General features: G+C 50.1%; 1 protein-coding gene and 1 pseudogene across 1 annotated transcript; one reads left to right on the top strand and one right to left on the bottom strand.

The window, feature by feature from the left end:
* Positions 1–6: 6 nt before the first annotated feature.
* LOC119322458 (U-box domain-containing protein 4-like) lies at positions 7–2,548 on the top strand. Its single transcript, XM_037595947.1, has one exon. It carries the CDS (start codon positions 38–40, stop codon positions 2,219–2,221), a length of 2,184 nt encoding a protein of 727 aa, XP_037451844.1. The 5' UTR covers positions 7–37; the 3' UTR covers positions 2,222–2,548.
* Positions 2,549–3,890: 1,342 nt separating this feature from the next.
* LOC119321133 lies at positions 3,891–4,467 on the bottom strand (annotated as a pseudogene).
* Between the last annotated feature and the right edge of the window lie 10,518 nt (positions 4,468–14,985).

The raw sequence follows: 14,985 nt of genomic DNA, 5'->3' as shown, positions 1-14,985 counted from the left end.
CTCTTCCAAGAAAAAGGGGAGGGAATCGAGGGCGGCCATGGACTCGCCGGCGTCGGCCTCCTCGCCGGTGGAGTTCCTGCTCCGGCGCCCCACGCCGAGGCGGAGGAGGCTGCCGCTGGCTGGCGCCTTCTTCGCGCCCACCGCCCTCGCCGGCGCCTCGCTGCTCCGCGCGCTCGCCTTGCTCGCCGCCCGGCTGCTCGCCGCGCCGCGCACGCCGTCGCAGCCGCGGAACTTCGCCGCGCTCGCGCGCCGCCTCGCGCTGCTCAGCGCACTCCTCGACTCGCTCCTCCTCGACGCGCCGGACCGCTTCTCCGACGCCGCCAACCTCTGCTTCCGCGAGCTCTACGTCGTGCTCTTCCGCGCTGACCTGCTCGTCTCCTACGTCGCCTCCGCCGGCCGCGCGTGGGCGCTGCTCCGGGGCGCGCACCTCGCCGCCTCCTTCCGCGACCTCGACGCCGAGCTCGCCGTCGTCCTCGACGTCATCCCCGCCGCCTCCATCCGCCTCTCGCACGACGCGGCTGGCCACCTCGACCTCCTCCGCTCCCAGTGCCGCCGCCGAGCGCCCGCCCAGTACCACGACCCGGACGAGGCTGCGCTACGCGACCGCCTCCTCGCCGCCGTCCAACAGTTCGAGCTCGGCCAGCCGCCTGATACCTCTCCGCTCAAACCGCTCCTCTCCGACATCGGCATCTCTGACTCCGCATCTTGCCAAGCTGAAATCGGCTACCTTGAGGAACAAATCTTGAGTCAAGAAGAGGATACCGACCTCCTGCTCGTCGGTGGTGTTCTCGCCTTGCTCCGCTACAGCCTCTTCTCGCAGTTCGACCCTGGCAACGCAAAGTTGGCCCGGTATTGGCCGTCGGCGGGAAACTTGCAGCGGCTTCCATCGTGGGGCGGCGGCTGCGACGACACCTCCTTCTCGGTGCCCAAGGAGTTCTCCTGCCCGATTTCTTTGGATTTGATGCGCGACCCTGTGGTGGCGTCCACCGGCCAGACGTATGACCGGCCATCAATCATACAGTGGATCGGGGAGGGCCATTCCACCTGCCCAAATTCAGGGCAGGCGCTGGCAGACAATCGCCTTGTGCCGAATCGTGCACTCCGCAGTTTGATATCACAGTGGTGTGGGATGTATTGTTTCCAGTATGATTCCCCAGAGAGCAACGAGGGGATGGCCGAATGCGTCGCCGCCGCGTGCAGCAGCAAGGCGGCAATCGAGGCGAATAAGGCCACAGCCAGGATTCTGGTCAGGATGCTGGTGGAGAGTTCAGATAGCTCAAAGGCAGTCGCTGCCAAGGAAATTAGGTTGCTGGCCAAGGCTGGGAAGCAGAACAGAGCGTTCATCGCCGAGCTCGGTGCAATCCCGTTGCTCTGCAGGCTGCTCCTGTCATCAGATCAGATAGCGCAAGAGAACGCAGTGACGGCGCTGCTCAATCTCTCCATTTACGAGCCGAACAAAACGCGGATTATGGAACAGGAGGGTTGCTTGTGGCTTATCGTCAGCGTGTTGCAGAATGGCTGGACTACAGAGGCCAGAGAGAATGCAGCAGCAACTCTGTTTAGTCTCTCCGTGGTCCATGATTACAAGAAGATGATCATGAATGAGCCAGGGGCTCTGGAGAAGCTGGCTTGTATGCTGAAAAAAGGGTCGCCAAGGGGGAGGAAAGATGCAGTGATGGCACTTTTCAACCTCTCAACTCATGCAGAAAGCTCAGCTCGGATGCTTGAGTCAAGTGCAGTTGTAGCTTTAATCGAGTCACTGAGGAACGACACCGTGTCGGAGGAAGCTGCCGGTGCTCTGGCTCTGCTCATGAAGCAGCCTTCTGTTGTGCATCTTGTTGGGAGCTCTGAAACTGTGATCAGTAGCCTCGTTGGATTAATGAGACGGGGAACTCCAAAGGGCAAGGAGAATGCAGTGTCCGCTCTATACGAGATATGTCGCCGTGGTGGCTCAACATTGGTTCGGAGAGTAGCAAAGATTCCGGGGTTGAATACGGTAATACAGAACATCATGCTCACTGGAACAAAGCGCGCCAAGAAGAAAGCAAGCTTGATCGTCAAGATGTGCCAAAGAAGCCAAATGCCGTCAGCAATGTCGCTAGGGACTAGCTTGAGGGTGGTTGATCATTCTTTGGTAGGTAACAGCTCGTTGAGGCGTGCTGCGAGCTTTGGCAGTGGAGAGTTGTCGAATCCCGTTTCGATATCAGTGCACGTGCCCTAGGTAATCGCCTTCCAATTGGGCAGCCCCATAATATGTCTGGCCAGTTTTGTCCAAAAGTTCTTTCATTGCATGCTCAAAATGAAGGTATACAACATTTAAATCTAAAGGAAATAATACTTGCAATATAATATACTATCACATGTGCCTGTGTCTGTGTGTGGGTAATGTGGATAACTGAAGTATATAATCGATGTACATGTAGAACTTCAGCTTGATGTTTCGTATGAAGCTTGGAAGTTGTTCTGTTTTTGTTCCATTTTTCAAAACACTATGCTACTTGTTGTAAACTACCCGGATAATAATTTGTAGCTTGTATTGAGGCAACAATGGAAGGGACTGTAATGTACTCCATGCTTAAAGAAATATAAGAGCGTTTAGAGCAACTCGGCCGACCCAAACGAACGGCGAATTTGTCCGTTTGGATCGACCGCCCGCCCGACGTTCGCCCTGTTTTAGATTTGGGCCGACAGTGTCCAACGCGCCGACCCATTTCATGTCCGCATTCAATTTTTTTTAAAAAGGTCCGCGGCTATAGATCATGCCAACGGCCATGTCTCATGCCGGCACCATGCCAGCGTCGGCATACAATGCCGGCTTCAAAAAATATCACCACAGTTTATGATGTCGCACTCGCCAACGACCGGCACACATGCCAGCACACAAAAAAGGATGGGACTTGAGTTCGATCACGCCATCGTGGCCCCGTGGTCATGCCAGCACACTTGCCGGTATAAAAAAAAGGATGGCGTTCGCCGCCGTAGATCACTCGTCGTCGAACTTAAGCATGTCGGCCTGCATCTTCTCGAACTAGGGCCTCTTTCTTGGTGACACGGTGTTGAGATCCACCTTCATGATCTCCACCCCGGTCATCATGCTCACGAGAGCCACTTCTTTCGCTTTGGTTTTGGCGGCCTTGATCTCTAGCATCTTGGCTTGCTTCTCCGCCTCCATCTCAAGCATCTTGGCTTGCTTCTCCGCGTCCATCTCAAGGCTCCTCCTTTGGATCTCCATGAAGGCGTTCATTTGTTCTTCCTTGTCTTGCCGGCGCTTCTCCTCCCTTGAGTCCTTGTTCATCATGCCCTCCACGGTTGCGATCAAGGCGATCGACGCCGCATCCCGCTTGTCCTCCTTCTTGGAGTTGGTCTTCCCCCGCGTCCGAGCCTTCTTGTCGTCCCCAACCTCCTCCACGGCTTGCTTCCCCCCACGCGACTTGAGGGCGTCATATTGCGCCTTGAACTTCTCCCCGTCTTTCACGACCCTAAAGCAATGGGAGACGCTGAAGCACTTGCCATTGTGTTGGACCTTGAATGCCTCCAAAGCTTGAAATGCCTACAAATGTATTTCATGCAAGCATATTGGCAAATGGTATGCAAACGAACACGCAAGCATAAACTTGATGACACAAAAGAGGGCGGCTTGCTAGGATACCATGTCTTGCATGTAGATACCGCTCACGGGGCGTGCCTTGACGCTCTCAAGAGTGGCAAAAAACTTGTTGCACTCTTGTTGGGTCACCCTCCATCGCTTCGAAATGGACACCCACCCCGCGCGTGCTTACTATTTGGTACGGCGAAAACTTCTTGCGCTCATGGAACTCACGGTGGACACGAATCCAAAAAGTTGAATGCTTTTGTTCGGCGTCCGTCTTGGGGTCTTGCCCAATGTCTCTTCAACACTCGCAAAACTTTTCCTCGGCCACCGTGTATGCCTTGGTTCGCTTGCTCTTGTGTTTCGGCTTCGCCCCGGCGGCTTGGTTGGCGAGCTCGTCCTCGAACAAAGGCTCCCCTTCGATGTCGCACTCGTCCTCTTCCCTTGCCCGTAGTCCTCCAGAAACTCGTGGTCGAGAGGGAAGCCGTCCAGGTCCAGGCCGACCTGATCACGCATGAAGGCCGTCTGATCTTCATTGTAGTCAGCGGACGGCGTGAACGCCCCTCGGCCGTCCTGGCTTTGTGTCTTGTCGGGATCGTAGCCAGCAGCCTGCGCACCACCCTCGAAATGTTCTGCATGTAGTCCTCGTCGCCGGCGGCCCGCATTCCATCGAAGAGATTGCATGCGCCCGGCAACACGTCGGTTGGCATCTGCCGTGCGCGTTTCCTCGCGCCTCTGGATGACGAGCCACTAGCCACTGGTGTGGCATTGAGGTTGATGGGCGCGGGCGCGAGCGTGGAAGGCGCGACCACGCTCACCTCGGGCGAGCACTCCCCGGAGAGGCGGGAGGCCTGAGGGTAGACGTGGAAGCCGGGCATCGTGGTGCAAGCCAACGCGCGGGGCGAGTCGGGCAGCACCATCAGAGGGAACGCGGATGAGCCGGTGCTGGTCACGGCCACGACGACGTTGACGAGGCCGTGCTGGCTAGGGTTTAACCCTAGCATATAGAGCGCCTCCCTCGTTGCCGCCGCGACGCGGGCGTTGGTGACCTCCTGCTGCGCGGCGGCGGCGACGGCGACCGCCGCGATGGCTTCATCCCTTGCGTCCGCCACGTGCCTCCATTGGCCAACTCCTTTACCCGCTGTTCGAGCGTCAACGCCTTGTTCGGCTTGAGCGCGGCGGTCTTGCGGGGGGCGCGAGGCTTGCCTTTGCCGGAGGGGGCGGTCGGCATGCCAGACGAGGCGAGGTCGGCGGCGGCGTCGAGGTCGTCGTCCATGGCGCGGGTGGGGCGGGAGCGCGCGGGCGGGAGGTTTTTTGGGAGGAATGGACAGAAATGGTGGAGACTGCCACCGACCAACGGGCCCGAGGTAAGGAAAAGGCGCGTGCGCGTGCGCCTCGTGTCCACGCGGACGCAAATCTGGCTAAAAAATGGGTCGGGAATGGATCGACAGGCGGACGCCAAGCGGACGCGCGTCCGTTTGGGTCGGCGCGTTGGTCCGACTTTTGTGTCCGCCCCGACCCAAACGGACGCCAGCGGACGAAATGGATCACCCTTTGGAGTTGCTCTTAAATCACTACTCTAAACACTCTTATATTTGTTTATAGAGGGAGTACTACGTAAGTTGTAGTTACATAGACTTGCATATTGGCAACGAAAAATAACTTGAATATCAAGTATAGCTTTGTAGAAGAAATCTGGGTCCAACTTTTTACTCCAAAAGGAGCTTCTTGAAGATTAGGCATCTTTATTCGCTGTCTTTTTTTTTCAATTATCTTTATTCGCTGTCATCAACCTATTATTAGAAGTGACTCATCTACATGTCATGCTCATTGTATGGAGGTGCTGACCTAGAAGACCAACAAGATATTCAAAGGGAAGATGCTCACAATTGTTGCAGGAACACTTTATTTTCTTGGTTTGCAGTCGCACTATATTTTTCTTGGTTTGCCCGTCACCATCATTGGGTGTTCATGGCAAACCGTGTGGAATACTGTGTTCGCTGGCGATGGAAATTTCCTGCTTCTCGTTTGAATTATGGAGCACTTGTCTGTTTCCAACTTGCGACCACCACGGTCAAATACTTCTGTTGCAAAGACAGCCTAATTAGTTAGACCGAATGAACTATTTATGGAGTACTCCCTCCGTTTCAAAATGTTCGGCTTGATTCGTTACAAAAAGCGTTTGACCTGTATATGCTTCAAGTGACATCAAATTAGTGTCATTAGGCTAGTCATAGTGGGCAGTAACTTGGACTAGTAACATATGCTTGTTACTAGTCTATGTTACTACCAGCATAGTTGGTAGTACATAAGTGCAGTATGCGAATCTTCATTTATTACGTTGTAGACTCATTTTGCATTGGGGTGCGTTCTGTTAAATGTATTATGTTACTATAAACACCTCCCTCTTTAACTCCATGCCACATAAGCATATTTGTCTTGAGGTGCGTTATGTTAGTACCTATGAGCAACTCCAACACGCCGACCCATTATGTCTGCCTGCGCCCGTTTGGGTCGGCGCGGATAAAAGTGGAGGCCCAACGCGCGGACCCAAACCCAAATCGCGTCTGCTTTGCCTCCGCGCCGACATATTTGCGGCCCAAATGCATCGGCGCGGACGCGAAGCGGACGCCACGCGCGCCTTCTCGGTGTCCGTTGTGTCCCCACCTGGCGGACATCCAACCACCCAGCTGGCAGTTTGGTCAGCCTAATTTATGACGACCGCCCACCTCATGCGCACGCGTCAGCGACGACGGTCGTCCTTTTTTAAGCTGACAGAGTGGGGGAGGGGGGCCGGGGGCGTCATCATCCGCTTCCACCATCCCCATCTCGCTCCCCCGTCGGCGGCAACCCTAGCCACCCTAGTCAAGCCGGATGGGGCTCTTCTCCGGCCTCGGCAGCAGCAAAGCCAAGGGCAAGGACCCCGCCATCCCTTCCCCCCTGAGTTTCCCCCGCCTCAACCGGCGTCAGCTCGCCGGCCGCGGCGACGCGTCAACGTGCCAGTGCACCGGGCGGAGTGGCACTGGCAACACCGCGTGCCTCTCCCATACCTAGACGTCACCCTGCCGCATGACTAGCATCTGGATCCGGAGAGGATTCTAGGATCGGCGGCGCCGCAGTCGGTTAGGGTGCACGCGGAGGAGGTGCGGCGCCGGCGGGCGCTGCTGACGCCGGAGCAGCGCAGCGACGTCGTGTACGCCTTCGACTCGCCAAACTGGGCTCGTTGGTTCACCTTCGAGCACAAGGAGGCCAGGCGGCATGGCGTCCGCAAAGTCGATCGCAGGTCGCCGTCGCCCCCCTCATCGTCCGCGACGAGGACCATGAGGTCGAGGCCGCCTACCAGGCGGCCATGGCGGTCGTCCTCCGGGAGAGCGAGGAGGAGGAGCGTTGCCTGGAGGAGGAGGAGGCGGCGTACCATGCGGCCATGGCAGAGGCCATGGCCCTCTTCGCGGCGGGCGACTGCGTCGTGCAGCCGGTGGCCCCTCCTTCCCCAGTCAAGGCCGAGACGGAGCCAGAGCCGAACCTCATCGAGCGCTACTCATGGACCGTGCGAGTGCGCGAGTGGGTCAGCGCTCCGCCGGTCTGGATGGGGGCGACGCCAGCGCAGGATGCGGCGTACCTCAAACGTTGGCGCCAGCGACGACTGGCCGAGGAGCGCCGCCACGACGAATACCTCGAGATGCTCGAGCGTGACGCCGAGGAGGAGCAGCGTGAGGCCAAGGAGGAGGCGCGCCAGGCCCAGGCAACGGCGGCACAGCCCGCACCCTACATCAATGCCCTCTGGAACACGGCGTTCCCCTGCGCCGGCCCTGCACCGACGCTCATCGACCTCATCGGCCCCGATGTCGATGACGATGATGCCTAGGGCAGCGCGCCGCCTCGTAGCTAGCTTTTTTATGTTAGATGTGGACGCGGAACTATCGCCAGCCTTCGTGGTCGGCTTTTATGTTTAATTAAATGTTTGTTTTTATTTTCAAAATGTTTGTATTCTCTTTTTTTGTGCACTATCAAAATGGGTCGGGCGCATGCGTCGACCCAAACGTGCAAGCGGATGTTGATATCCACCGAGCCGACCCAAACGGACAAATCCGTCATCCGTTTGGGTCGGCGCGTTAGAGTTGCTCTAAGTTACTCCTACTATGGCTAGCCTTAGAGTAACTCTAGCAGATCCGTCAAATCGGCGGCCTCCAATACGCAATGGAGCCCACTCTTATGATTTTTTTTGAGGTTGCCGAGGCAATCTACAAATTCAGATTTCCCAAAATGCCTCTTCATCATGTCCGGCCTCCTCGGGATCCATCTTTTCTTGCTCTTCATTTTCCACTTCTTCATTTACCTCGTCAGCATCCTCCTCTCCGTGACATTTCCATCGTATGTAATTATTTATGGGACCATACATGAGATGAGCATCCACTTTGGCAGAATTGGCCATATACGTATTCATTTTTTTGTATTTACGACATGGACTACATAACTCTTTGCGAACCTTTCGTTTCATTTGTTAAGGCAAACATTAATAACCCTTTTATACTTTGATCATTATATTGTTCCATTCCTAATATGCATTATGTAAGGAAGAAAGTTAGAACCAACATACATCACTACAAAAAAAATACACTTCCGTGATGATACGTGTTTATCATAGTAGGTCACATTTTCTGTCATGCATGTACATCCATCACGATTTTTGACAGAATCAAGATAGTCATACCTGTGCTGTCGTAGAAGTGTTCTATGACATTACTAAAATTATCATCATGGAAGTGTCCACTTCCATGACGATAAATCACGCATCATAGAAGTGTTTTCGTCAAGGGTGACCGACACGTGGCATCCATCGTAACAGAATGCCATTAAGCTGTCGGGTCCGGTTTTGGATCCGATAACCCGTTAACAACCCCGACCAATGAGGATTTTTCACGTGTAAAATCATCATTGGCTGGAGGAAACACGTGTCGGCTCACCGTTGGGACAGATGTCATCCACTCATTGGACAGAAGGCACCTATGATATGTCGACACGTGGCACGACCCAACAGAGGCCCATTCATGTGAAAAGGCCGGCCCGTTTGACTTGGTCAAAAGGTGGCAGGCCGGCCCATGGAAAGCCTGTTAACAGCCTGTTCACATATAGCCCATTTACAACCCGCTAACTCAGGGCCCGTTACGACCTATTCGAATTAGGCCCAGTAGCGTCATCTGGGCCGTCCAATATGATTCCAACCCGTTTTAACTTCTGGCCCATGTATGGCCCATGACGTCTTTCGGCCCATATAAGGCCCTTTGTAACTCTTGGGCCACTAACGGCCCGTGGTGAAATTGACCCGTAATGAACAGTGTATCACTTTATACCCATTAACGGCCCGTGGTGAAACTGACCCGTAATGAACAGTGTATCACTTTATACCCATTAACGGTCCGTTATTCCGTTGGGCCGTTTCCAGCCCATGTTATCTTTCGGCCTTCTCAGGGACCATATATTTTTGGGCTCATTTCAAGCATTCGTTTACTTACAGCCCGTTACTGTCATTTTCTGCTTGTGGGCCAAATTTAGCCCGAGGTTACAGTCGGCCCGTTTGTGGTCCGTTAATACGTTGGGTCGTTTTCATAGTGTCATCAAATACGGCCGATAAATGACGGCCCATTATGGTCGGGCCATGAAGAGACGATTCCAACTCTAGCCCGTTTACGGCCATAATGCGGTCTGTTATTGGCCCATGTTTGGCTAATCGATCATACGGCCCGTAGAAGGCCCATTGATGATACACCTCGTAGAAGGCCCATTGTGTCTACGACCCGTATAAGGCCCATTGTTTCTATGACCCGTAGAAGGCCCATTGTTTCTACGGCCCGTAGGAGGGCCATGGTAACTATAGTAAATATGTAGCCCATGGTTATTGTGTCCTAGTTTTAAAAAATAGGTTATTGCGGCCACTAGCAAACCACGGAAAAAGAACTGCACTGACTACAAGCAAAGAAATAAACAAGACAATAATGAAATAAATAAGCAAGCAACTTACGCTAGACTATCACGGCTATTACACATATTACATCCACTGGGCATCAAAGTTTCGCCACCAGTGCAAATATAGGGAACAAAGCAGCATATAAACGCCGCAACAAAACAAGTCCAGAACTGAAACCACTTCAGAAGATCTCAAGAAACAATATCCTGGGTACCCATAATGCTGGCAAGATGCTTAGCAAGCTTATTAACTTTCTCTTGTTTGGCGCTTAAATCCTCCAGCACTTGCTGTTGCACCAGAAAGTATGCATCTGAATTCTGCAGGGACTTCCTCAGTCCTTCGGCTTCCTGTCGCATAACTTCTGATCGATGTCTTTCAACTTGAAGTTGAGACTCAAGAAGATGAACTGATTCAGGCAACGAGTTCGAAGAGCTGGTGCCAGCAGTAGTAGCCAGTAACTCGAACACTACATCAAGACAGGACTTTGGGGTTGTCTCAGTGTCTTCAATATAGTTTTTATCAGCTTTCTTGGAGACCAACCGGGATGTCTTACTATCTTGAACCTTATCTGCATTACTTCCTTTACCATTGCATAACAAGGTACTCTTCTCCAATATTTTATCCGCGTTCTAAAAAAGAAACAAACAAGCACATCACAGGTTTACAATGTAGTATATGAAACTCATTTTGGTAAACCAGTTTAGTAGTAAGGTGGACATGATAACAACATGAACCAAACATATATCTATGTAGTATGGTCACTGTATGGTCTATATCATTCTAGTTTATGTTGCCAAATCAAGATAGATACAGTTCAAATCATATCTATTTAAGACAAAGCAGCATAGACAGAATATAAGTGTGGGAAACTACATAACAATAACAACACTTGTAATATGCATGGCATGAGAACATAACTGTTTATTCAATTGAAACTGAAATCAACATAGAGCAAGTTACAACAGCAAACACATTAAAGAAACAGGTTTAAAACATACCTATTGTGCCATTGGAGTTTCAATTGCATCCTTCAAATTTGAAATTAGTTGGCATGAGTAAATACAGTGATGCAAGAGCAAAGTAGTATGAACCATAGCTACGGAACCTGACGTGAGAACAATTATTCTTCTGCTTTAAGCGTTGACTTGGGGTTCGGAGTGGTGGTCCTCATGTTTTGGGCACTGCAGTTGCCTTACTAACTGCTCGCATTTGGGTGCTTTGTGGTGGAGACGGTGTTGTGTCAACGGGAACTAGGTTACTATCTGCTGGGGTTGGGGTTAGAAGGGGTGTAGCTGGTTCTCTATTCAACTGGGTAGGGGTACAACCTACATGGTGGGGCCGGTTCTTGGGCAAGTACAACCATGGTTCTATGTGCGTCAACAGGTAGCACGATCTTTTCCGAAGACCGTGTTTTTACTCCCACAGATACTGCCATCACCCCTCCAATTGAAATGGCTGATAAACAAGAAAAGTAATTGAATGTACAGACATTGTAAGATAGACAGGTGCAATCAATAGTAGGGAAGAAAACAGGGCATGAAATAATTCACATTTATGTTGTCTAACCAAACAGAATAGCAGGACATAATTTCACATATATGATGGCTAATTAAGCAGGATAGCATGACACAATTTCACATGTATGATGGCTAACTAAACAGGATAGAATGTCATACTTCAAAATATGATGACTATGTAAACATGATGACATGATATAACTATACGATGTGTCTATTAAAGTGGTTGGCATGCCATAAATCACAAACATGCTATCGATGGAAACATGATGGCATGATATAATTCACGGATAGAATGACATAATCTAAAATATGATGACTATGTAAACAGGATGAGATTATATAGCTATATTATGTCTTTAGAAAATGAGTGGCATGCCATAATTCAGATACATGCTGTCTATGTAAACATCATGGCATGATATAATTCAAATATATGATTTATATACTAAGAAAGTGAGCAGAGGGCAATCGCATATATGATGTGTCAACTAAGGAGATGGCATTCAATATCGTGTATATGATGTAAAAACTAAGCATTACAATACAACATATGCATGATATGAGTAATATAACCCTGCCAAGTTTGAGCATACACCTTAGGGGGGTAATAGGACTGGTCATCTGCCTCTGAATCCTCCTCTGAAGAGCTATCTTTAACCAGCAAGATATCTGCTTCAGTAGGTAGCATTGTCTGCTCTGAAGACCTTGTTTTCACTCCAGATTTCTCCATCACCAATTCAAATGGCTGATGCACAAGAAGAGCAGTTGAATATACAAACATTGTCGACAAAAGCAATGAGAAATACAAAAAAAGGACGACATGATATAATTCACATATATGACGCTTGGCTAAACAGCATGGCATTGCATAATTCACATATATAATGCCTTGCAACAAGATAACATTGCATAATTCACATATATAATGTCTTGCAACAAGATGGCATTGCATAATTCACATATATGGTAATTAGACACGAAACATGTGGCATTCACACAAAGCATGTCTAAACTAAGCAAATGACATAGCAATGCAAGATACCATACGCATGATATGAGCAACATAACCCTGCCAAGTGAGAGCATGCACCTCGGGGGGGGGGGGGATATGACTGGTCATCTGTCTATGAATCCTCCTATGAGGAGCTATCTGTAACCAGCAAGACATGCGCTTCATCAGATAGCATTGTCTGCTCTGAAGACCTTGTTTCCACTCCAGATTTTCCATGACCGTGCCGAATGGCTGATGCACAGGAAGAGTAATTGAATGTACTAAAATTGTTGACAAATTTAACATGTAATAAAAAAATGATGGCATGATAAAATTCACATATAAGATGACTGGCTAACCAGGGTGGCATTGCAAAATTCACATATATGATGCCTGGCTAAACAAGATGGAATTGCATGATTCACATATACGATAAAGAAACTAAACAAATGGCATTGACACAAAGCATGTCTAAACTAAGCAGATGACATCTTTGATGTATACAGTAAGCAATGCAAGGCTCCATATGCATGATATTACCAACATCATCATGCCAAGTTAGAGCGAAGACCTCATGGGGTAAATGGGAGTGGTGTTCTCCTTCTGAATCCCCCTCAGAATAGTTATCTTCCTCTTGATTACGATCCGAAATGGGTGGAGGGGGGGCTGCCTTTGCGCCCACCATGGAGCGACGTCTGCATGAAATTTTATTACCATGCAAGGCTCGTCTCTTTTTCTCTACATGATCAGTTCCATTGTGTACAATAATTGGCATGCATAGGAATAAAACATAGTGAGATTATGTAAGGAGTGCATGCACAAATCCAGAGTGACGGTAGCAAACTATGGATAGACCCCAAACCAATGATAGCAGGCAGATAATAGCTTTAGTTAAAAAATACAGATAATGGCTCCTTTAATGTTTGTTTGCACCCAAGATGAAACCCATAGTAGACACCTGAGATTAACCAGATAGTAGACAGATAGTACTGATGGCTGCCCTAATATGTACCCCACAACCATTTAAAAACTCAAGTTTTAGCATTAGTTTGGACCTGACTTGGAGTCTAATAGGTGAACACGACGATAATGTAACATGTCATCATATTAAGCGATGCATAACATAAGCAGACACAGAAGAGTGCGACCTCTCTTGCGGACCCATGTAGTCCTCAAGGTCATCTGCTCAGTTGATGATGGTAATGCAGTTGTCATGGCTGCCAGCGGCGTGGAAGAAGATCTAAGGCGGCGAAAGACAGTCTGGAGAGCGGATCCCTGCTGTGGTTAACCCTTTCATCGTTGGAGCAGCTGAGCTGGGGTGGAACACAACGCCGCAGAAGCAGGACAAACCACACAAGGTTTTCTTTGACACATATCTATAAAAGAAGTAATTGTGTAAGGGCTTGTTTGAATTTGAGGATTCTAACAATGCAGGAATAGACAGGAATAGGATAGGAATGCACGTGCAAAACAAAGAATTTAAAAACACGGGATTTCTGCCAATCTGGGTGATTGATTCACAAGAATTGGAAGATCACAGGATGCAAAGAAGCATGGTGAGATTAAGTCAAACCACAAGAAAATGTACGGTTATAATGCTATTATGCTACTATCTCTTAGTCTTGTGCTTCATGAATAGGAATATGAAAAGGAGGACAAGTGGAAATTAGAATTCCTACGGTTTTCTTTCAAGGAGACACTAAAGGAACAAATCCTACAGTTTTCCTTTGCTCCATTCCTTTGCACCAAATTCATGAAAAGTAGTACCATAGGAAACTTTCCAATTCCTATGTTTTTCATTCACTTTTCCTTTCAAGCACTGGTGATTCTATTAGGCAGGCTTGAGCAAGGAAAAGCCTACACTAAAAAATGTTTTTGTGCTACTTCTATTACTTTGGACCCAGGCCACTGCCCTACTAGCTCAATCCCCAAGCCCATGGACAAATGCACAGCTCAAACGCGTAGAGATAAATAATGATGGCGTTCAAGAGAGTTCATCACAGATAGCTAAGTTGCCGGGTACCTCACTGCTTGTCATATAGTAGGATAAAATAATCATATTTCACGTTACTACGTGTGCTCAGTGGACAATGTATATAACATGTAGAGTAAAAAAGAGATGCAACAAGTGTACAACCTCTTTGGTGAAGGCATGTCGATCTCAGCGTGATTGGGTTGGCCGGTGAGGATGCTCCGGCTGACTCGGCTGTCGGAGGAGGGAAAGAAGATCTTAGGCGTCTGGAGATGGAGCCCGAGGTACTGCTCCGTGATGGAGGGTTTCGTTGTTGGAGCAGCTCCGGTCAGTTGTACGACGCTGAGGCTGAAGAAGGACAAGAGAGACAATGTTAACCTGAGTGGAATTTTAATAGCATCTCCAATAGATGACGTAAAATACATAACCACAAAGTGCTAGATGTAAAATACATCAGCCGCTCATCTGCGAACTTAACTGTCGAAACTGAATTTACCTGTCGAAACCGAACTTAACTATCGAATCTGAATTTTGCTGTCGAAACTGAATTTTACTGTCGAAACTGAACGCACTAGAGGTGAGGCTACACGCCAGTTGACTGACCTTTTCATCTCTGGTCAGTCAATTTTGCCGCCGTTGGATACGAAATCAAGGGCCTGCAGTTCATCTTCAACCTCCACCCCCCTGAACCACCAGCCACCACCGGCCAAACAGCCGTCCCCCACCGCCCGCGGTCGGCGGTGCGCCACCTCGCCCGCCCCAAAAACACTCCCCACCACCGGTCCGCCGCCGCCCCGGCCATCCCTCTAGGCCCCCCCGTGCCGAGCTTTTTCTCCGGCGATCCCCACGCCACTGCCCCACCACCGTCGGCAACCACCGCACCCACCTTGAACCCTAAGATAGATAGTGGGGTACCTCTCCGGCGAGCCCCTCTCCCAGCTGCGGTTG

The sequence above is a fragment of the Triticum dicoccoides genome, chromosome 6B (genome assembly GCF_002162155.2).
Source record: "Triticum dicoccoides isolate Atlit2015 ecotype Zavitan chromosome 6B, WEW_v2.0, whole genome shotgun sequence".
Lineage (NCBI taxonomy): Eukaryota > Viridiplantae > Streptophyta > Magnoliopsida > Poales > Poaceae > Triticum > Triticum dicoccoides.
The sequence above is the reverse complement of the archived record's forward strand: the minus strand, read 5'-3'. Positions and strand labels throughout refer to the sequence as shown.